This window comes from Caretta caretta, chromosome 9, assembly GCF_965140235.1.
Source record: "Caretta caretta isolate rCarCar2 chromosome 9, rCarCar1.hap1, whole genome shotgun sequence".
NCBI classification, from domain to species: domain Eukaryota; kingdom Metazoa; phylum Chordata; order Testudines; family Cheloniidae; genus Caretta; species Caretta caretta.
Genome location: NC_134214.1, coordinates 902,378 through 926,752, shown reverse-complemented (window position 1 = coordinate 926,752; position 24,375 = coordinate 902,378). Strand labels below are relative to the sequence as shown.

The window sequence follows — 24,375 nt, the reverse complement described above, 5'->3', positions numbered from 1 at the left end:
GGAGGCCGTCGAGCTCTACCTCTATTTTCCCCCCGTTAATCTATGTTAGGGATTTATACTGCCACCCATCGCTATAGTATCGAGTGCCTTCCACATAATGTCAATAGAATAGCGAAGTCCCTGGTGGACTTCATGGAGTCTCTGGCACATCTCCCTTTATGGGGTCAAAACTCTGATTGGGGTATGTTTTTGTGTTTTGTTTTGTTTTGGCGGGGAAGATTGGGAGGAGTTGCTTGGGTCACAGGCCCCAACTTTTCATTGAGCCAGGGGATATTTGACCCCCAGCTCTGCCCCAGGCCCCTCCCTCACTCCACCCCCTTCCCTCAATGCCACACCCCACCCCTTCCCACCCCATCCCTCCCCAAAGCGTGCTGCATCCTTGCTCCTCCCCCCAGCCTCCTGCACAACATGAAACAGCTGATTGTGGTGGGCGGGAGGCACGGGGAGGGAGGGGCAGGCGCTGATCAGCGGGTCCTGCTGGCAGGCAGGAGGCGTTTGTGGGAGTGGGAGGTACTGATAGGAGGGCTGCCAGTGGGTGCTCAGCACCCACCACTTTTTCCCCATGGGTGCTCCAGCCCCGGAGCACCCACACAGTCAGCGCTCATGGATTGGGTTTTGAGAATAAAAGGGATGTTCAAACTGAGAGTGACATGTATAGTGGAAAGATTCTCAAGCGGAAATCTTTGCAACATTTCCTAAAGATGGCAATGTGATGACAAAAGATTTCATAGAGTCATAGAATCATAGAATATCAGGGTTGGAAGGGACCTCAGGAGGTCATCTAGTCCAACCCCCTGCTCAAAAGCAGGACCAATCCCCAATTAAATCATCCCAGCCAGGGCTTTGTCAAGCCTGACCTTAAAAACTTCTAAGGAAGGAGATTCTACCACCTCCCTAGGTAACGCATTGCAGTGTTTCACCACCCTCCTAGTGAAAAAGATTTTCCTAATCTCCAACCTAAACCTCCCCCACTGCAACTTGAGACCATTACTCCTCGTTCTGTCATCTGCTACTATGGAGAACACTCTAGATCCATCCTCTTTGGAGCCCCCTTTCAGGTAATTGAAAGCAGCTATCAAATCCCCCCTCATTCTTCTCTTCCGCAGACTAAACAATCCCAGTTCCCTCAGCCTCTCCTCATAAGTCATGTGTTCCAGACCCCTAATCATTTTGGTTGCCCTTCGCTGGACTCTCTCCAATTTATCCACATCCTTCTTGAAGTGTGGATGTGGACACAGTACTCCAGATGAGGCCTCACCAATGTCGAATAGAGGGGGACGATCACGTCCCTCGATCTGCTCGCTATGCCCCTACTTATACATCCCAAAATGCCATTGGCCTTCTTGGCAACAAGGGCACACTGCTGACTCATATCCAGCTTCTCGTCCACTGTCACCCCTAGGTCCTTTTCCGCAGAACTGCTGCCTAGCCATTCGGTCCCTAGTCTGTAGCTGTGCATTGGGTTCTTCCGTCCTAAGTGCAGGACCCTGCACTTATCCTTATTGAACCTCATCAGATTTCTTTTGGCCCAATCCTCTAATTTGTCTATGTCCCTCTGTATCCTATCCCTACCCAGCATATCTACCTCTCCTCCCAGTTTAGTATCATCCGCAAATTTGCTGAGGGTGCAATCCACATCATCCTCCAGATCATTTATGAAGATATTGAACAAAACCGGCCCCAGGACCAACCCCTGGGGCACTCCACTTGATACTGGCTGCCAACTAGACATGGAGCCATTGATCACTACTGACAATCTAGCCAACTTTCTACCCACCTTATAGTGCATTCATCCAGCCCATACTTCTTTAACTTGCTGACAAGAACACTGTGGGAGACCGTGTCAAAAGCTTTGCTAAAGTCAAGAAACAATACATCCACTGCTTTCCCTTCATCCACAGAACCAGTAACCTCATCATAAAAGGCGATTAGATTAGTCAGGCATGACCTTCCCTTGGTGAATCCATGCTGACTGTTCCTGATCACTTTCCTCTCATGTGAGCGCTTCAGGATTGATTCTTTGAGGACCTGCTCCATGATTTTTCCAGGGACTGAGGTGAGGCTGACTGGCCTGTAGTTCCCAGGATCCTCCTTCTTCCCTTTTTTAAAGATTGGCACTACATTAGCCTTTTTCCAGTCATCTGGGACTTCCCCCGTTCGCCACGAGTTTTCAAAGATAATGGCCAATGGCTCTGCAATCACAGCCGCCAATTCCTTTAGCACTCTTGGATGCAACTCGTCCGGCCCCGTGGACTTGTGCACGTCCAGCTTTTCTAAATAGTCCCTAACCACCTCTTTCTCCACAGAGGGCTGGCCATCTATTCCCCATGTTGTGATGCCCAGCGCAGCAGTCTGGGAGCTGACCTTGTTTGTGAAGACAGAGGCAAAAAAAGCATTGAGTACATTAGCTTTTTCCACATCCTCTGTCACTAGGTTGCCTCCCTCATTCATTAAGGGGCCTACACTTTCCTTGGCTTTCTTCTTGTTGCCAACATACCTGAAGAAACCCTTCTTGTTACTCTTGACATCTCTTGCTAGCTGCAGCTCCAAGTGCGATTTGGCCCTCCTGATTTCATTCCTACATGCCGGAGCAACATTTTATACTCTTCCCTGGTCATTTGTTCAACCTTCCACTTCTTGTAAGCTTCTTTTTTATGTTTAAGATCCGCAAGGATGTCACTGTTAAGCCAAGCTGGTCGCCTGCCATATTTACTATTCTTTCGACTCATCGGGATGGTTTGTCCCTGTAACCTCAACAGGGAATCTTTGAAATACAGCCAGCTCTCCTGGACTCCTTTCCCCTTCATGTTAGTCCCCCAGGGGATCCTACCCATCCATTCCCTGAGGGAGTTGAAGTCTGCTTTCCTGAAGTCCAGGGTCCGTATCCTGCTGCTTACCTTTCTTCCCTGTGTCAGGATCCTGAACTCAACCAACTCATGGTCACTGCCTCTCAGATTCCCATCCACTTTTGCTTCCCCCACTAATTCTTCCCGGTTTGTGAGCAGCAGGTCAAGAAAAGCTCCCCCACAGTTGGCTCCTCTAGCACTTGCACCAGGAAATTGTCCCCTACGCTTTCCAAAAGCTTCCTGGATTGTCTATGCACCGCTGTATTGCTCTCCCAGCAGATATCAGGAAAATTAAAGTCACACATGAGAACCAGGGCGTGCGATCTAGTAGCTTCTGCGAGCTGCTGGAAGAAAGCCTCATCCACCTCATCCCCCTGGTCCGGTGGTCTATAGCAGACTCCCACCACTACATCACTCCTGTTGCTCACACTTCTAAACTTAATCCAGAGACACTCAGGTTTTTCTGCAGTTTCATACCGGAGCTCTGAGCAGTCATACTGCTCCCTTACATACAGTGCTACTCCCCCACCTTTTCTGCCCTGCCTGTCCTTCCTGAACAGTTTATAACCATTCATGACAGTACTCCAGTCATGTGAGTTATCCCACCAAGTCTCTGTTATTTCAATCACGTCATAATTCCTTGACATCACCAGGACCTCCAGTTCTCCCTGCTTGTTTCCAAGGCTTTGTGCATTCGTATATAAGCACTTGAGATAGCCTGCTGATCGCCCCTCATTCTCAGTATGAGGCAGGAACCCTCCCCTCACAGACGTTCCTGCCTGTGCTTCCTCCCGGTATCCCGCTTTCCCACTTACCTCAGGGCTTTGGTCTCCTTCCCCCGGTGAAACTAGTTTAAAGCCCTCCTCACTAGGTTAGCCAGCCTGCTCGCAAAGATGCTCTTCCCTCTCTTCGTAAGATGGAGCCCATCTCTGCCCAGCACTCCTCCTTCATGGAACACCATCCCATGGTCAAAGAATCCAAAGCCTTCTCTCCGACACCACCTGTGTAGCCATTCGTTGACTTCCACGATTCGACGGTCCCTACCCAGGCCTTTTCCTTCCACGGGGAGGATGGACGAGAACACCACTTGCGCCTCAAACTCCTTTATCCTTCTTCCCAGAGCCACATTTCTAACCCACATTTCTAACCCACAGCTGTCACAATGGTTCATAGATCAAAATTTGGTCACCAAGGATGTGGGGCTTAATCCATTAATTGCTTCAGAAATGAGAAACAAGGCCTTAAACTGGCAATGGAAGCTGACTGGTCCAGTAGAGAGAGAGCACTGGCCTGATATGCTCACAGCAGCCTGAGCCATGCAGAAGGCGGGCAGACACAGTCTGTACCACCTGGAGCTTGCACATCATCTTCACATTCAATTTCAGATACAATGAGCTACAGTAATCCAGCCAGGAGGTGACAAATGCATGGATCACTCCAAGGGCATCAGAACTGGTGGGGGACCAGAAGCCATGTCCCTCCCACTTTTGAGAATGTTCCACCACCGCTGGATCACTGTATGGATGGATTTCTCTACTCTTCTCCACCATTTAGGGCTGTTCTTCCTGGAATCAGGGGACTGTTGCCTTCTCCTAGTCATGCATGCATCAAGAAGGACCATCAAAACTAAACAGGCCATTATGAAACATCACAATACAAAGACTGGGTTGATGGCCCTCTGACTCCCATGAAGGTGCTACCTGCAAGAAAGCTTGTCCCATCAACATGAATTATGGAAGAAGGAAATAAAGATAGCTGACATGAAAATTTTTCATCTCTTTTACTCTTTGGACTCTCATAGGGCCGGAGTTAGGAAAGAAAAGCAAAGATTTCAAGGATCAACCTGGGTTAGCCCTAAAAGACATTTAGTGCTGGCAAATTACTACAGCTCTGTAACCTTTTGGAACCATAGACTGTAACTCATTTGTCTAGATAGGCTGCCTGCTTAAACCTATAATGAATCTCATTTCTTTTTCCTAGTTAATAAATCCTTAGTTAGTTTACTCTAGGACTGGCTATATGTATTGTCTTTGGTATGAGGTCTGAGATACAAATTGAGACAGGGTAAGTGACTGGTCTCTTGGGACTGGAAGCAATGTGAATCTTTTGAGATCTTTGACGTATGGCAACCAACTGTCACTAACTCCAGCTTGCCTGGATGGTACAACAGACTGGAGTACCCAAGGGGACGGTCTGTGGCTCCATGGTAAGACTTTTACAGTGCTTCAGGAGTTCCCATCTGTTACTGGGTGGGTGAAATCTCATGATAGACCTTACACTCAGTCTGGGGGGTCTGCCCTGAGGTTGGCACTCACAGTCATGACCCAGCACGACAACACTGATTCCCTGATTTAAGATTTTTGCATATGTAGTTCCAAATGGCCATTACTTACACTGTATGGAGCAGTGCTGAGCAACCCATCCCCTGCCCTAGTCTACTGCTTAATCTGGTTATTACTCATTGTTTACATCACAGTATGTGCCTAAGTCTTCAGTCAGAGCCCTGTTGTGCTAGGCACTGTGTAACTAGGGATTAAAAATCCAAGCCCAGTATCAGAGCTCACAATTTAGATTAGAGAAATGACACAACAGGATGATGAAATAAACAAAGGGATAGGGGAAGGTGGGGAAGTAACAATAACACAGAGACTTTCTGAGCACAATGCCACCTGTGATTGTGACCATGGCCTTGCAAAATTGTCTTGAGAATTAGGGGAGAAAAAGCCTGCTGATATTTTATGCACTGGCTAAAAGAAAAGGAACAAAAGCCCTAGTGCAGGAGAGCCAGCAAGTTGGATTTTGTAAACCTGTTTTAGGAACCTTTCATAAAGCTCTTCCTGGAACCCTTTCTTCTCCATCTCTCCTACAGTCAGTGAAGAAATGAGAGACAAGGAGCTGTGATTGCACATGATCACAGCGTCATTTCTTACATACATTTTCCTGCGAGCAGAGTGGGTTGCAGGCTGCTGTGCAAAGGCTTTTCATCCCATCACAGTGTTCACTCCCCTCCCTGCAGCATTCACTCTGGCTATTATGACACTCTAATTACACTAACAATAATTCTGTCTTTATTAGCCACTGGGATGTAGATTATAAAGTTTACCTGGTCTCTGGTTCAGATTGCCCCCGCAGTATCTTTTTTAATCTTCACTCAGTTCAAATCCGGGGGGGGCAGACTTCACTTTCTGTGTCCCTTGTTCAACCACCTTCTCCTCCGTAGATCAAAGCCAGTTCAGTCTCCTATTTGCACTCCACTGGCTCTCTCTCTTATATGGACCTCAAATTCCATACATGAATTTGCCTATATATAACACAACACCTCCCATTTTGCTCTCCTGAATCCTTGCTAGATGATCAGGGACATCTCTTCATACAGACATTATTAGACACATACATAAACACAATATTTTAGTGAAGAAGCAACATGGCTTTTGTCAGGGAAATCATGCCTCACCAAGCTACTAGAATTCTTTGAGGTGGTCAGAAAACGTGGACAAGGGTGATCCAGTTGATAGAGTGCGCTTGACTTTCAGAAAGTCTTTGACACGGTGCCTCACCAAAGGCTCATAAGCAGTCATGAGATAAGGGGGAATGTCCTCCCATGGATCAGTAACTAGTAAAAAGACAGCAAACAAAGGGTTAGAATAAACGGTCATTTTTCACCATGGCGAGAGGTGGGATTCCTCAAGGATCTGTACTGGGCCAGTGTTGTTTAAGATATTCATAAATGATCTGGAAAAAGTGGTAAACTTTGTGGATAGTTCTCTGAAAACATTTGCTCAATGTGCAGCAGCAGTCAAAAAAGCAAATGGAATGTTAGGAACCATTCGGAAAGAGATAGATAATAAGAAAGAAAATATCAGAATGCTACTATATAAATCCATGGTATACCCACACCTTGACTACTGTATGCAGTTCTGGTCATCCCATCTCCAAAATGATTTATTGGACTTGGAAAAAATACGGAGCAGGGCAACAAAAATGATTTGGGGGATGGAACAGTTCCCATATGAGGAGAGATTAAAAAGACTGGGATTGTTCATCTTAGAAAAGAGAGGACTAAGTGGGGGATATGGCAGAAGTTTATAAAATCATGACTGGTGTGGAGAAAGTGAATAGGGAAGTGTTATTTATCCCCTTCACATAACATATGAACCAGGGGTCTCCCAATGAAATTAACGGGTAGCAGATTTAAAACAAACATAAGGAAGTACTTCTTCATACAATGCACAGTCAACCTGTGGAACTCATTGCCAGGAGATGTTCTGAAGGAAAACAGTATAACTGGATTCAAACAAGAATTAGACAAGTTCATAAAGGATAGATTCGTCAATGACTATTAGCCAAGATGGTCAGTGATGCAACCCCGTGCTCTGGGTGTCCCTAAACCTCTGACTGCCAGAAGCTGGGAATGGCCGACAGCAGATGGATCACTCGATACTTGCCCTGTTCTGTTCATTCCCTCTGAAGCATCTGGCATTGGCCCCTGTTGAAAGATGGGCTGCTGGGTTAGATGGACCATTGGTCTGACCCAGCATGGATGTTCTTATAGTGATTTTAAACAAAACTTCACTCATTGCAAGTCCCTCTCCTTCTTACCTCCAGTTTTGCATTTATAAATCATGCTTGTGGAAGAGTACTGCTGGTCACACGGACACAGCCTTTTGTCCTACCACATCTGTGCTCAATCATGTGTATTATAAAATATGAAATGAGCTGGGTGCCCTCATGCTAATCCCTGCTAGCCAGGCACATGTAAGGCAGCCCAGTAGGTAGGTTGTTCCCTTCAGAAAGGCCCAGGCAAGCCCCGGTGGTGACTGAGTGCGAAGGTGCTTTAGTCAGAGCTGTACTGGGAAGTTTATACAGGGTCTGCCATCACTGCACCTGCCCCCAGCCAACATTCTCCCTTTCCGTCTCTGAAAGAATTGGCAAGAACCCTTTGTTTAGTTATTTAATGTATGTTACCGAGTGACATTTCTATAGCATCTGCCATCTGAGAATGTCTGTGAACAGTGATGGATGTGGTCTCACAACTCTCCTGAGAGGTGGGTATATATTATCATCATCTCGCTTGTGTTGATGGGGAAATACGGCACAGAAAGTTTAAATCACTTTCCTAAGGTACGTAACAGAAGTGAAAGCAGAACCCAGCTCTCCTGACACCATGACCTGGGCATCCTTTTCCTGAATAGTAGTTCTGGGCTTCAGTTTGTAAATGCAGTTGAATATGGCTCTAGACTTTGCATCAAGGACAGCTGTGGCAGTAGGAGTTAGGGCTTTCCTGTGATAACAGATTAAACATGGCAGGCATCTCTGATCGCTACAAGATCCCTCCCTTTGGAGACAAAGTATTTATGCAGTGCTGATTCCCTGCAGTGTTATCAGGATGCCTCAGTGCAAGAGCATGCTTTGCCATGTACTCCACACACATCAGGGATCCTCGCATAATGAGTATGTACCAGCTTAGCCAGTTGTAGCTGATTGCAAAGATGACAAAACAAAACTACTGCCAATTGCCAGCCTTGCCAAAACAAATATATGGGTTTGTTGGAATTACTGAGCTACTGAGTTAAGCTGGCACTGCCAGGAACTGGGATCACTACAAAGATTCTGACGGCTGCCAGCCTATGTTCGCTCAAGCACACAATTACCTTGAAATCATGTCGGTTGCATTTAGTTTTGCTTTTGACAATAATGTTTTCTTGGCCTTTTCCTGTGTCAGGTTTCTGAATCTGTTGCCTTCTCAGGTACTCCCTCAATGGCACCTGCATGCTATATGGAATCCTCACCCACTGCCTCGCTGCAGTCCACCCTCAGAATTTGCTACAGACCTAGTGATGCAGAGTGCTGAATGACCGGGGTTCCCACTGACTGTGAGTGGATGATACAGGGTGCCTTGCACGCTTGAGCACGCTCATTTGTTTCTTGACATAGGAACCAATATGTCCCATAAATATCCCGTAGGCAGCTGTGCATTAGCCCCTGTTTACAGTAGTGAATAGATGGCAAACGTTGACTCCTGCTGTCTGTCTTTAACAAGGATGAAGGCTGTCACAATGCTTTTTCCAGTGCACTAGCTGGTGCTCACGTTTAATAGACAAGATTTCTGGAGACTAATTTGACCTGTATTGAATTTTCATTGACACTTCAGCCTCCCCAGAATTCAGATAACCAGGTGGGACATTCGCGTTTTTTTGCTCTTGTCATAGCGGTAGCTCTGTAAGTGTACACATGCTGAGCTGTAAGTGTGCACGTAACACCTGTGACACACCGTCTGCTGTAAACAGCTTCCCTGCCACACATCCCTGCCATGGGGACCACACAGAGATAGGTGCGCTGGCTCTAGCTGATGCATTTCACAGCATGGGTGGATTGGTGGAGGTTTTGCCCAGGAGGCACCTCAGTAAACAGTAGCTGGGAGGTTGTTCTAAGCAGAGGGTTTGGCAGGAAGCCCTTTTCAGCCCCAGACAAAAGGGGTAGGTAGGAGAGGTGCAGAACAGAGAAACTCAGTGGCACAGGATGGTACTTTCCTCTCACAGCCTGACTGTCCCTGGCCTTTTCAGTTCTGCAGAAAAGGACCTAGGGGTTACAGTGGACGAGAAGCTGGATATGAGTCAGCAGTGTGCCCTTGTTACCAAGAAGGCCAATAGCATGTTGGGATGTATAAGTAGGGGCATTGCCAGCAGATCGAGGGACGTGATCGTTCCCTTCTATTCGACATTGGTGAGGCCTCATCTGGAGTACTGTGTCCAGTTTTGGGCCCCCCATGACAAGAAGGATGTGGAAAAATTGGAAAGAGTCCAGCGGAGGGCAACAAAAATAATTAGGGGACTGGAAAACATGAGTTATGAGGAGAGGCTGAGGGAACTGGGGATGTTTAGTCTACAGAAGAGAAGAATGGGGGGGGGGGAATTTGATAGCTGCTTTCAACTACCTGAAAGGGGGTTCCAAAGAGGATGGATCTAGACTGTTCTCAGTGGTAGCAGATGACAGAATAAGGAGTAATGGTCTCAGGTTGCAGTGGGGGAGATTTAGGTTGCATATTAGGAAAAACTTTTTCACTAGGAGGGTGGTGAAACACTGGAATGGGTTACCTAGGGAGGTGGTGGAATCTCCTTCCTTAGAAGTTTTTAAGGTCAGGCTTGACAAAGCCCTGGCTGGGATGATTTAGTTGGGGATTGGTCTTGCTCTGAGCAGGGGGTTGGACTAGATGACCTCCTGAGGTCCCTTCCAACCCTAATCTTCTATCATTCTATGATTCTTTGCATGAATGCACAGGGCTGGGAAGCTGTGTGGCCTAGGGAAGCTGCATTGCTTATGCTTCCCCCCACCCCCATACACCAGGCAGCCACACTCTGTCTCTGAGCTTCCCCATGGCCGGGCAGTATCTGCGGCCAAAGGGAATTAAACCAGATACAGGTATGTTCAAAGGCAGCTTTACTTTGAGCAGCACTGACCCAGCACGCACCTGCCCTGAGACAATTGCTCTCATTGACAACCTGCAGGCATCTTTTAAGCATCAGCCACACCTGTCTTCTCTCTGCAGCTATTGTGGAACTAACATTTGTTGTGACTGTTTCCAGGGAAATCCCATTCACAGTAGCGGTTCCTCCTCCAGGGGCCAGACTGCAGCAGCAGTCTGTATCACACACAGCTTGCAGAAAGTTATCTCCTTTGTGAAGACAGTGCCCTGGGACACCTAGCAAAGGTTATGACCATTATCTACTGTGTTTGGGGGGCAAATAGGATGGGGATTGATCACCCTAATTTTATCCTAGGATCCAGAATGTGACCCTGGTTCCCCCTGTTCCCAGCACAGGATGGCATACAAGGGATAGCTGTTGTCTAGCAGAGTGCGCACAAGACTGGCAACAAAGAAATGTGGGGCCTATACCTGGTATCACCACTGAGGTCACAGTGCAACCTTGGGCAAGTCACTTAGCCTCAGTGACGTCATCTGTATAAAATACCATCAAGGGGGAGAATTAGGCTTATCCCACTTCTGTAAAGTGCATCTGTAGAGGAAACACTATGTATATAATTGCAATTATTATTGACAGAAGCAGATGCTGAGGAAGCAACACTTGGAGAATGAGCCTGAACTAAACCAGCTGGAAGAGTCCAAGCCTTTTCCAAGTACCACCCCACTACATCATCAGATAGGAGATACCTGCTTCTAGCAAAAGGCTTTCTACTGTACGTCACTGTGGACTTGGCTTTGTTTCTTTTTATGGCCAAACGGAAAGGAATCTCCACCTTGGTAAATCTTTCTGCTCTCCTGGAAAACACCTTTTGCTTCCAAAGGAGACAAAGACATAGAGCTAATGAGAGCGGAGCCACATAGGAAGAGCCGGAATGGGCGGATACTGGTCAGCGGTGTGACATTACAGGGAGAGGCAGAGTCTGCGTTCTGGGGAAGGACTATGCACCCCCAATTCCCCATGTCTGAAGGAAAAAGTCTATGCAGCCATACCGCAGGTACGTTGGTTTCATTTGTAAGGAGCTGTATTGTTACTACGTATACAGAGTCATCTTGACTCCTGAACATCTGTCAGGGGAAAAGGTGATGTCCCGGCTATATCCCAATGAATACAAAAGCAGCAAGCAGGATGTGAATGAAAGCCTTCCATTGACAGAGTATTTAGATGAAATCCTTGAAGTACAATACACTTACAAGGCAGGGTTAGAGCTCCATTTGCCTGTCACTTGGTCAGCCTCTAGCAGCGGGAAGATGTTCTTTCTCTCCCTGCTTGTTTACAGATCTCAGAAGCCGAGAGCAGTTTAGGTTAGGACACAGAATAGACGCTGCTCCCTTCTCCCCTTACAAAACTGCTTCCATCATAGTTACAGATAGGAGAGGGCACATTCTCAGACGGGGGTATGGGCGACTGGTGCAGACACTCTGGGATGTATTTAGCAATCTGAGATTTGGACATACAAGGCCTGACCCAAAGACCAGTGAAATCACTGAAGAGTTCTGTGGCCTTCACAGCAGCTTATGTCCATGCTGGCAAAGCCATTACATTCCTCAAGTAAAAATAAACATCTCTCACCATAGAGCTGCCAACGTAAACAATGGACAAAAGTTCTCTCTGTAGAGAATCTTGGCTCCCAAATTCTGGCCTCCCTACAGAATCCCTCTTATGTCAATAGGATGCTATTAGAGAGACGATAGTGATGATGTCGCTGATTGAGCCGTGTGCTGATAACAGGCCTACCAGACATCAAGACAAATGCGAAGAAACAAGCCTGCCAGATGCCATGAGAACAGTTTTCCCCAGGGGACATTTGTATGCTACAGCCTACATCCTCCTGCATCCATTCCTGAGAACTTGTATTGGCCACAGAACTTCAGAATCGGCACTCAAAGCCTATTTAACTCTGAAAGAACAGTAAGGATGGAAAGGGTTTTGGTATAATTTATTCAGGCTTCTCAAAGTACATGAGAGAGGTTACACAGGCAGAGTACCAATGCTACGTAGCTGCTATCACATGTAGACATTACAGTCAGGGTTTACAAGCTACCATTAGCAAAAGAGTTTGTTATTCTAAATTAAGAGGTTTTAACCAACACTAAGAAAGCAACAGAGTTCATAACTATCCTGGACTTGTTCTTCTAAACAGTGGGATCTACATCTCAGGAGGACAATTAATTTGATCAGTTGGCCTCATTTTCTCAGTGTCAATCTTGTAGGAACGGAGAAGGTTCTTCAGGCGTTCCACAGTTTCTGGCTGCAGCTGGGGAGTTCTTGACAGAATCCAGGCATATTCAACGTGGAAGAGCCAGATAAAAGTAGTGCAGGAATACACCATGGAGTAGTTTTCATAGTCAGTGGAGAGTACCCAGTAAGGGCTAGAGGGCATGACTAGAAAAACAGCAGGGACATCATTAGAAAATATGATTAACCAACATTTGATTTTCCTTGGTGTATGTTAAGCAGTTAGAGGAGTTACGGTAAGTCAGGACTCCTGGGTTCTTTTCCCAGTTTTGCTACTGACTTGCTGTGTGACCTATGAAAGGGCAGGAAGTTATTATGTAGAGGTTTCATGTTACACCTGATAGATTCAAGAAAGCCAATAGAATTTTGAACTAAAGACTCATTACTAGTTATGCTGGATGTGTAATACAGCCTAGTGCCAACAGCTAATCCACAGTTAAAAACCAAAACCCCCCCACAGGCTGGAATGAAGGGGAGTTTGGTGCACATGAGAACAGACATCAGGGGGTACCGGTCATCTTGGTAGGCCCAGAGATGACTCCACCACACCTCACACCTGGTGCCTGCTCCTGCCCCCTTAGAGTCACTGGGTCAGACCTGCAGCTAAAGCCAAATAGTGTAATTCCCTTTTCCTGTTTTTATTTCATGATGTTCAGTCAAAGACACGCGGCGGGCGACACGGGGGGAGGGGTCAAGTCCCCCCCCCCCCGATTGGCCACCGGGAGGGCGGGAGAAGGGCTCTGTCCTCCCACTGCGCCTGTCCCCCAGCAGACTCTGCCCCTGGCAGTCAGGCCCAGGGGGAGCGGACAGGGTGGGACCAGACACTTCTCATGCCACCAGCCATTCTGGGTCACCGCTCCATGCAGCGCAGCAGCTGCCTGAGAAAGCCTGGCTGGGGAGGCAGTGGCAGGCTGCCCCCCGCCCAGGCCCGGCTGCCAGGGAAGCCAGAGCCCCCTCTACTTAGGGTACAGTAGCACCATTTATTCATTGAGGATCTGGCTGACACCCCTAATTCTGCTCTCCGTTAGAAGAGACTGGTCTAAATTTAGATTGTTGACTTAAATGGAGTTCGAGTTAGGTCAGGTTGACATCAGTCTGATGGAGGGAACTTGGTCCAGCCTGACGTACTCGTGAGAACACAGGTTACAGGGTTCATCCCTTGATCCAGACCTGATTCTCCACTGCCTTGTACCAAGGAAAATGGTAGCATGTTTCACTCCCCCAGTGTGCGAGTGACATCGTGCATGGCAGCGCAGAACTAGCCCTTCCCTGGATTACTTTTTGTGAATAAGAATAGTCTCCTTCCCCACTCCACGCACACAGGAGACATCAGAGCAGCCATCAAACCTCTAACAAGGCAGCAGGAAGGTGTGAGGAACAAGTGTAAAGGTGGACAAAGGGAATACTTTCTGAAACAATATTGTGCACAAGGAGAAACGGGTATGTAACAACGATGGTAGAAGCCTTGATGGCATGATAACAAGTGAAAGAAAAGAAAAAAGCCACATAATTAAATTAAAATAAAATCATTGTCCAACTTCCTAGTCGCCACAGAAACATTTATCCTGAACTGTTTCTCATCTGGGGGCCTTACCACTGGGCCTGCTTTCCTCTCACTTGAACTAGTTTTACACCTATGGGACTCCACTGATCTATACCAGTGTGCAAACAGAATCAGGACCCAGCTCTGGGCAGAATTCATGGTGCTACTGAAGCCAATAGCAAGACCCGAGGAGCAGGATTTGGCCCACTGCAGGGAATGTCTTTAAACTTCTTCCAGGATGAGCCTTTAAACAAACACACTTACACCAGTAAAAGCTGACACCCAGCTTGGCCAGCTCATTGTCTGCCTGGACAGCCTCCCCCTCGATTTGATTAATTCTGCCGTCAGAGCTAAGGGGAGAACAAGAGGTTTGGAGATTAATGGCACAGGTTTGCAATCACATTTAAACAGTTATTTCCAGTAACTCACTCTCTTGAGGTGGTAATCTACATATAGTCGGTTAAAATCCAAAGTAAAACCCCACATAACGTGCGTTCCAGTTAACAGCAGCTTCCCAATAGGCACAGAATCAACTTTTAGATGACATGTTTCGATTTCCAGTAACAGCACACTCTAGATGTCATGCCATGCAGAGCAATCTAGATGGCAATATAGGAACGTCGGGATTGCCATACAGGATCAGAGCAGGGGGCCACTTAGCCCAGAACAACCAACTGCCTCTCTGGTGTATTTTCCTGCTTTGTATGTTGCTGAACTGAACAGCTTGTGTCAGCAGAATGTCAGTGTGTGTTTTGCAACTATAAACCCATGGTATAGTGTGTGTACAGTCTATTAATATAAAGAAAAGAAATTTAAAAATCCCCAAATTGTCATGTAGGAGACGAAGAGAGAAAAAACCCAAGCAAGTGACAGATGTTTGTCATGTAGCTTACTACACTGCTGGAAAGCTCTCAGACATGACAGTGATGAGGATAAGATTGAGGAGATAACTCCTCGGGGCAGACTGCCCTTTTTTCTCCATTTGTACAGTGGCTAGCACAGTGGACCCTGATCCATCACAATGCAAATAATAGAATCATAGAATCATAGAATATCAAGGTTGGAAGGGACCTCAGGAGGTCGTCTAGTCCAGCCCCCTGCTCAAAGCAGGACCAACCCCCAACTAAATCATCCCAGCCAGGGCTTTGTCAAGCCTGACCTTAAAATAATAATAATAATAGGAAGGAGGGGAAGGAAGGGGAAGTGTGACTTGTTTGGCACTCCATCCTATTGCATAGCCCTGCATGTGCTCACATTGTGCAGGGAATGTTTAAGAGACATCATTTCCTATTCACTTCTCCTTTCTCTCTGAAATTGAGATCCCAACCCCTGAGCAGGCCCAGATCTGCTTAAAATTCAGAAATTGTCATTGTTCTTTCCACGATGCTTCAGTTTTCCCTGTCCTGGTTTCCTTACAAAGTTAACTCATAATAAAATAGCCCCCAGGGCCTGATTCTCCACCATCTGTGGACCAATTCTCTACTTTCCTGTGCTTTGGGTGGAGACTTATACCTGTGCAAAAAGGGTATAAAAAGCTAAGTGTCTGGAGCATTCAGATTTGACAGCACTTCACGCTCACTTTGCATGGGTGAAAGAGGTGCAGCACAAGGACACCAGCTCTCCTCTCACTCACACTGGTGTGAATATGGAGTAACAGGCAGCGTCCACTGGCTCCCTTGACGCCTTTGAGGAGCAGTGGGCACTGTCCGGGGTTCTCTGCTCGGTGTCCCCGTCAGGCTCCCTTCTTTTAACCCTTTGACCGCACTCCTGTCCCTGTTATTTCATTAGTTGTCCCCCGGAATCATTTGGTTTCCAGGTCCTGTGGATCCTCCCCTTAGGCTGGGGTGGGGTTGGGGGGTCCTATAGCAGTGGGCGGGCTTCCGCCCACCCACTTCCCGGAACCCAATAGGTACAGGAGGGAGGGTCAGTCCGCTTAGGCTGCCCTGCTGGCTGGAGCCCTCCCTCTTCTCTGGCTGCCCTGCTGGCTGGAGCTCCTTCTCCCTCCCTTGAGCTGCTGCTGTTGCCGGCTGGAGTGCTCCTTCCCTGGACTGCTGCTGACACCGCTGTTGAGAAAAAAAAACACAAAAAAACACACACCACTGAATGGAGAGGCGGGGTGCAAGGTCAGTGTAAGCGACAGGAGAATCAGGGCAAGTCTACGTGACAAACTTAAGTCATGTCGACATACAGCCAACATAGTAATTACATTGGTTTCAGCTGCTGGGGCTGACAGCCAGAACAGACCGATGGAAGTGCTGACACTGCGTTGACCTAACTACATCGACCGAAGCACAACACCTCTCGCGGCGGTGGAGTTATTAGCTTGGTGCAGTGGGCGACTTGCATCGGCCGGAGCAATACTGTAGTGAGTAGACACTGACAGAGCGAGGTTGATGTAACCGCCACACACACAATGCCAGGCAGTGGGGATCAGGCCTCTGCTGTTAAAGAGTAGGAGATGCTGACATCCCTCCTCCGACTCCCACAGAACTTGCCCAGCTTCCAGCAATCGTATCACATGTTCACACCTGTCTAATTGCCTGTGTCCTACTTAGATTAAAGCATATTATTCCCCTTGCTTATTACATGTCCCAGTTTAATAAAGTAAGATTTGTTTAATTACAGACTCTGAACTATCGTCCCAACACCTCCACTCAACAGCAAAAACCCCTATAACAAGAACTGCCCACTTTTGGGGACTGGCAAGGGAGAGGTCACATGGTCTGAAGAAATGAGCATGGGATTACGAGACAAGAGATCCTGAGCTCTATTCCCTATTCCACTGACTCTGTGGCCTTGGGCAAGTCATTGTACCTCTTTGCCTCAGTTTCCCCCATCAGTAAAAAGGAGAAAGTTATAATACTTGCCCACCTGCTTCCTGGGGCCATCGTGAGAATTAGTTTGTTAGTACCAGTACAGTGCTTTGAACATACAAAATGGTAGAAAATGACAAGTATTATCTGTTATGGTTGCTGCCTTGCCCCACCAAGAGCAGAGAGATTGGAAGGGGCTGAAGTGTGTGTGAGCGCTGAGAATGTATGGGTCTATGCAAACAGCAAAAAACATCCCTGGCTCCTTCTTGTGGCAGCCTCCTCCATCTGCCATTGCATTCAGGGCTGTATGCACAGGAGGGCTGGTGTTCTTTACCTCGAACAGCTCGAGTTATTCTGGAGCTCTCAGGATCCTGAACAGAGTGAAATCATTACACAGACCGTCAGTCACATTACAACCTCCCCCATCTCTTGCAGTTTAATATGGACTCAATGAATTACCCTGCTGTTTGTCAGGCCCTTCTTTGGCAAAGAAGGAGAGGAGACAGTGCTAAGCAGATACAGAGGAAAATGGGCACAAAGGCAAACGGGCACTGCTCATCTGCCAAGCACAAAGAATGGACTGAAATGTTGTTATGTGCAGTAGAACAAAGCCACCATGTCATGCCAGGGAATGCAAAGAACCTTTCATTCGTTCACTCACAACAGCCTCCTGTGAAAGCTGAGACTATCTGACAGCACTATAGAAAAAACACCTGGACCAGTCTCTGCAAAAATTCAGAAGAGCTCTGGGCTTGCAAAACACAAGTAAATTACCACAAACAATCTATTTACAATGCTCATTGATTTACGTGGGTAGCTATTTCTGGCACACATTACACAGCAGGTACTACCAGAGCTAAGTGAATACTGCAAAAACAGACTTACAAATACTTGCTTCACTGAAAATGGCCAATATACTTGGATTGGGTTTGTGGCCTCTTGACTGGTATTTTGGTGGCATCCGCCCGTGAGCAAGGGGCCAGCACAGGGCCCAGGCGCCTGTTCAGCACCAAGCGGCCTCTGCACAGGGATGAACGTCACCCTGAGACTAGTAAAGTCACATCAGGTTCAGGCCAGCGAGGGCTGCAGGACAGTGCGTAATACTCAGCGCATGCTCTTTTACCAGTGGCTGTACGCACTGATGTATTTCCTATTCGCGGGTCAAGCTTGCAGTGCGACAAGACATGCCGGTGCTCAAAGGGTACAGCACAGAGACCAGAGACCCAAGCTAAAGCACAAGGAGAGGGATGAAGTGCGGCTGGGCCATGCATTATCTCTGACAACAGATCTCTGGCTTGTCCTGCCAGCTGAGTTACTGAAACCATGAGGTGAGCATCCCCTCTGCATTGCATGGTGCCCTCTGGAAGTGAGATGAGGCTGCGTTGGCAGATATGGAGAAAGACAATATCAGCCAGTTAGTGTAATTTAAGAGATTCTCTCTGCTCAGCGGCAAGAAAACTCAAGGCTCACTGGGATCCTGCTGCAGCAAAGATACAAGCTTGGAAAAAGGTACTTACAGGAGCTCTTGATTTACCACTTTAATCTTCCCATTTTCCTTCAGTGAGTAATTGGCCTGGATGCAGATTCCCTTCTCAAAGCTTGCAGGCAGCTTTTCGATTTCATACCATTTCCCAACATACTGAAAAAAGAAAACCCAGAACAAGCCTTGTTAGTGTCCTCAGATTCACAGGGATTCAATGGATGTGATCAACAGGCTACAGGGCAGTCTAGTTCCTTCATTAACATTGTCCTTATTCTGCTCAGTTCAAAGAAACTTTTCTACGTTTGTGTGAGAATAACCACACTGGTCCACAGAAGGGACCAAACTGGCAACCTTTAGAATTAAATGCATGTGTCCCTACAACTTGAGCTAGAAAGCCAGGCTCTGTAGGCAGGAGAGGCTGTACCAGTATGGCCTAATGGAGAGAGCGCCGGACTGGGATTCAGGACACATGGGTTCTCTACCACTAGCCTGCTGTAGGACCATGGGCAAGTCAATGTACCTTTGTGCCTCAGTTTCCCCGTTTGTAAAATGGGGATATGGTACGTACCTCCTTTGTAAATCGCTTTGAGACCTATGGATGAAAAGCACTGTCACAGAGCGAAGGGTGTCACTATTAGACTCACGTCCTCTGTGGAGTGGGCACAAGGGAAGGCATAGCACATGGAGCGCAAAATTTGCTCCACTGTTCAGCCACCCTGGCAGGCTGGCTGATCTTTACACACCCTCTTTGCCTTAATTGCTTTGAGCCAGCAGGATTTTAGAGTTCTTCACACCTTGGTAACATCAAAGTTCTCCTGGACGGGTGGATCCGGACACGGTCCCCAGCTGAACGTTTGCCCCTCGGTGATGTGGAGGAGACTGAACAGAACTGAAAGCAGCGCCAAAGTCCCTGGCATGGTCACTTGTGGATGCAAATGGGAACCGGACCTAAAAAGAAATAAAACAGAGAATGCCTGGTCTCCCGGAGGAGCAAATCTGTGCACGAGGTGACACGATGACAAACAGAGCGTGAGCGACAGGATGAGGTTAAAACCACAGTCAGAGGAAAAGGAGTGGAAGGACGGAAACCACCAGCACTCCGCTGCCAAGGCAGTCTTAAAATGGCCAATAGCCCAGTGCCTACCTCGAGCATGGCCAAGCCCATCCCCAATGCTTCCTGGTGAAGCAAACTGCCACGCCTGCGTCTGCATATGGTGAGGAGAGCAACAGCAACCTGGAAACAACGGTTTGTAGGCACTGCACAGCCCTGACCGGCAGTGAGATCCAGGGGCGCTGAGGGCATTCAGCACCTCCCAGGCTTGCGCTTTAAGGCTAGTGCTGGGGTTCTTAGGACAAATAATTTGGTGGCCACAGAGTACGGCCACCAACTCTTGCTGGTGGCTGCTCTCACGCTTTTTCCTAAAATACTTAATTAGCGTTAGGAAAAACAAATAAATATGCACATATACATGTCCAAATCGTAATTTATTTATTGCTAGCTAGTAAGTCTGTTGTGAAAAGTGATATTAACTAACATACAGATATCACTTTTCACAGCAGACTTACTCAGCCCTGGCAAGTTTGGGGACAAAATAAGCCCTGGATGGGGGATCGGGGGAGGCAGCTGGGGCCAGGAAGACAGCGGGGGGCCGGGCCCAAAGCTCCATGGCCAGAGGACAGAGCCCAAAGCCATGCACCTGGAGCCTGCCGCCCCGCAGCTGGATCCCAGGACTGAAGCCTGAAGCCCTGCTCCAGATCCAGAGCCTGTCACCCCACCACCCCAGGGCCTGAGTCCCACGGCCCCTGGGAAGGTGGGGAAACCATGGCTGCCTGCTCCTCCACCGTTGTGCCCCAGGTGTATCCAGAGGGGGGCAGGGCTCAACCCCGATGGTGGCCCCAGCTATCAACAAACACCAAGGCAGTGCATCCGGGAGCACCAGGGAGGGGGGCTGCTACTTTGGCACCTCAATCTCAGTCCGGGAAGCTGTGGCCACAAGAAAAGCCCCTGGTAGCCACACACGGCCATGGTGGCCACATTTGAGAAACGCTGGGCTAGTGCCCTGATCCAAGGGGAAGCTGCATCAGTACTTTGTGTAAAACGCTGACCGGCGGTTAGAGAAGAAACCCCACCACCACCTGCTCCCAGGGAGCGTCAGTGAATGACTTTGAGGGGCTGTAATGAATGGCCCCATCCTGAGGGTGGGTCTGTAAACAGACAGGGGGCTTTGGCTTTGCTGCCTGCGGCTGGGGCTCTCTGGGACAGAAGCAAGCAGACAGGAGAGCTAGTGAAAGAGACAGAGCAGTGGGCTCCACGTGTGAATGCAGCCCACCATTTAGTGCCACCTTTCCTGGTGTTTCCCTCCTGGTGGCTCTCGCTCTCCCCTTGCTGGGCGGCACCCAAAGGAGCTCTGGTGTATTTCTCTTTTCTCCCTTTCAAAGCTGAGCACCTCCACCAGGCATTAGAGGGTGTGCAACTCACTGGCAACAATACGAGGAAAATCTTCAACCCTAGACCCCCTACCCCTGACAGGCAGACAGCCCTTAACCTTTCCTGGCTGTCCCAGCACACTTCCAAAACATACATTAAAAATAAATCCAATCAAAGCATTTTTGGCTTGCAGGCAGGGGCACAAATACAGCCATTAAACCAAACTGTAAACCCTGTAGATGACTGAAACCACTTCAAGGCAGCAGGGTGGCGCCCCCCGCAGCACCCCTCGTTCCAGCACTTACGATTTCTTCTGGACAAGATCGGGAGTTGCTGAGTGCTGCAAAAAGCAGCAAGAAATATCCATGGCGAATGAAGGTGAGTCCTGCTAAGGATTAATAATAAAAAATATCGGGATGGGGTGGGGCAGGGGTGCTAAGAAAACAGTCCTTTATTTTTGAAATACAGTGTCAGCACCCCTGTCTACAAGGAATACGACAATCACAGGGCACAAGAAAGCAGCTCCCATTTTATACTGACATGCACCTTCAATCAATTAATTTGGCAACATACCTTTGCTGAGAAGGAGAAGCAAAGTGCTGTTGATAGAGGCCCGGGTTATGAGGAACAGCTGTCTAGCGAGTTGCCCTCACTTATTTTATAAGTATGCTGGGGTCATCATTCCTTAACGCTGGCACAAGCCACACCCTGATCCCTGACACGCTTGTTTTTTTGGAATGCAGCTCGGATGGCTTAAATCTGCACCCGATGCAAAACTGCAGAGACTTTCTGTCTTTCAGCCACTCCCCAAAGGGAGACAAGGGAAGACGTGTTTCTGGGCAGAGCACTTGCAGCCGCAGCGGTACTTTGCAGCTGCGAGCGACTGCGTGGCAAGGGGCTGTCAGCACTATTGAAACAGCCAGTTTTAAAAGGGTGACTTTAAATGTCCCTCTCACTGGTGGAACTGCTCCCAGCCCCGCTAGGGACTGGAGATCGGGGCCAGCTTGCGATCTCAGTTACGCCAGAGAAGGCCAGTGCAGTTGCTCTGGATTTATGCTGGAGTAACTGGCTGATGATGTGCTGAGACCACTGCCAGTCATGCTGACCGATCATTGTATCGCCATTTCTTTGCGCACCTCGTCTGTCTCCATCTATCGTCTCATGTCCTAGGCCAGGGGTGGGCAAACTATGGCTCGCGGGCCGGATCTGGCCCCTCAGGGCTTTGGATCCGGCCCACGGGATTGCCAGCCCCATGGCGCTGCAGGCCCCACGCCGCTCCCAGAAGCGGCCGGCACCATGTCCCTGCGGCCCCTAGGGAAGGGGTGGGAGGCAGAGGGCTCCGTGCTCTGCCCTCGCCTGCAGGCACCGCCCCTGCACCTCCCATTTGCCTGGAACAGGGAACCGTGGACAATGGGAACTTCAGGGGAGGTACCTGGAGGCGAGGGCAGCGCGTGGAGCCCTCTGCCCCGCCATCCTCCAGGGACCACAGGGACATGGCGCCAGCTGCTTCTGGGAGCAGCGCACGGCCAGGGCAGGCAGGGAGCCTGCCTTAGCCCCTCTGCATGCCGCTGTCACCCCAGAGCTGCTCCAGGCAAGCAGCGCCGGGCCGGAGCCCTCACCCCGAACCTCTCCTGCACCCCACCCCCTGCCCTGAGCCTCTGCCGCACCCACACCCTTCCTGCACCCCAACCCTCTGCCCTGAGCCTCCTGACGCACTCCTCCTGAACCCCAACTCTCTGCCCTGAGCCCTCTGCTGCACCCCACACTCCTCCTGCACCCCACCCCCTGCCCTGAGCTCCTGCCGCACCCCTCCTGCACCTCAACCCCCTGCCCTGAGCCCCCTGCTGCACCCCACACTCCTCCTGCACCCCAGCCCCTGCCCTGAGCCCCTGCCGCACCCCTCCTGCACCCCACCCCCTGCCCTGAGCCTCCTTCCGCACCCCCTCCTACACCCCACCCCCCTGCCCTGAGCCCCCTGCCGTACCCCACACCCCTCCTGCACCCCAATCCCCTGCCCTGAGTCCCCTGCCACATCCCTCCTGCACCCCAACCCCCTGCCCTGAGCCCCTTCCTGCACACGGCACCCCCTCCGACACCCCGCACTCCCTCCTGCACCCCAACCCCCTGCCCCAGCCCTACATTCATGGCCCTGCATGCAACTTCCCCACCCAGATGTGGCCCTCGGGCCAAAAAGTTTGCCAACCCCTGGACTAGGATCTTACTGAAGACAACTGTTTTTGACATGTTTGAAGATGTTTCCCTTAGGAATAATGAAGTTCTCAATCTTTGTGCAACACGTACTCATGACAGTGAAGAGTTGTGCAGCTCAGCCTAGTGATGTGCCAGGCACATGTAGAAATGCAGTCTGCTGCCAGCTTTCTGACCCGCCCCCTCACTTCAGCCAATCAAAGGGATTAGCCCTGCTCTCAGATGGTATCACAAAGATAGGGAGTACTGGTGTGAAATTTAATTTCTCCTTTTTTTGGGGGGGGGTTATAATTTTATAGTTGTGGAGTCTGATAAACCTAAGCCGTGTGGCTCTGGGTGAGATGGGATTCTGGGCTCGGATTTCAAATTGAAAGGACTTCGGGGCAGCGAAGAGATCTCCTCTGCTTTGTAAATCATTGGACACACTTATAGTGCTATAGGAATGATGCAGAATAATTGAAAAAGGTGCGGTATTTCTTGGAGTGCAGTTGCATGCAGCTTCCAGTCTTGTACCGCTGGCTGTCAAATGTGTCTAATCAGCAAACTCCTCTTTTCACTTTTCCCTCCCTCTGCAAAAAGCTTGCTGAGAATGCCTTGTTTTGGAGAACTTCAGTGTTTGGTTCCGTGTGTGTGTGTTTGCATGCACATGGGTTGAATGGTTCCCTTGCACCGTCCCTCCCTCTCCCCCAAGTGACAGCCCCGCCGAGATGGCTGCTTGCAAGGGAGTGGCTCAGAGCAGCCATGCGAAGGCTCCCGTGCCACGCTCCCCACCCCCTTGACCCTCCCAACTACTGGCATCGCAGGTCCCACAGCAACAGCTCCGCAGTGCCACCGTCCACAACACAGATCTTTCTTAAGCCTTGTCCCACCCTTCCCAACTCTTTTTGCCAAAACCGGGCATATGTCCCATTAGCTCTTGCCAGCTGCTGATCAGATGGCAAGCGCAAACAGGACACATGACCAGTTTTGCCCCAGAAGTGGGGTGCGACCCCTAGCGGGGCCCAGAGGAATGTGCAGGTGCAGGTGGGAGGGCGGCAAGGCCAGCCCTGAGTGGAAGGGAGGGAGGGCTCAGGAGAGCAGGCTGGGCTGGGCCAGCCCCACAGGGGAAGGTGGCTTCAGGCTGGCCCCGTGGGGGGGGGCCTCGGGCCGGCCCTGCCTGGTGTCCCATTTGCCCTTTGTATGGTCACCCTACTGCTTGTTAAAGCCCTTTTTAAAACTCCCTCCCCCACGGGCCAGCATCTTCACAGCAATGCACTGGAGGAAGGAGATGTTCCTACTGCTTTCCATCTGCTTCCAGGCCTGGCACTGCAATACCGCAGCCCATTTCTTGTAGGG

General features: G+C 49.2%; 1 protein-coding gene across 1 annotated transcript; it reads right to left on the bottom strand.

Annotated features, from left to right (window-relative positions):
* Window positions 1-12,247: 12,247 nt before the first annotated feature.
* APOD (apolipoprotein D) lies at window positions 12,248-21,618 on the bottom strand. The gene is made up of 5 exons (XM_048864544.2): window positions 21,406-21,618; window positions 19,199-19,352; window positions 18,439-18,560; window positions 14,373-14,458; window positions 12,248-12,712 (listed from the first exon to the last, which is right to left on the bottom strand). The coding sequence occupies exons 2-5, from the start codon at window positions 19,319-19,321 to the stop codon at window positions 12,477-12,479; spliced, it is 567 nt and encodes a 188-aa protein (XP_048720501.1). The 5' UTR covers window positions 19,322-19,352; window positions 21,406-21,618; the 3' UTR covers window positions 12,248-12,476.
* Window positions 21,619-24,375: the final 2,757 nt, after the last annotated feature.

What these genes read in the sequence shown, in the direction of transcription:
- APOD (XM_048864544.2), bottom strand. Translation starts at nt 19,321, where the DNA reads ATGCCAGGGACTTTGGCGCTGCTTTCAGTTCTGTTCAGTCTCCTCCAC. An exon ending in GTGGTAAATCAAGAGCTCCT is followed by an intron (nt 14,459 to 18,438) that starts GTAAGTACCTTT and finishes TTCTCCCCTTAG; the next exon opens with CTCTGACGGCAGAATTAATC. An exon ending in GGGTGTCAGCTTTTACTGGT is followed by an intron (nt 12,713 to 14,372) that starts GTAAGTGTGTTT and finishes CTGTTTTTCTAG; the next exon opens with TCATGCCCTCTAGCCCTTAC.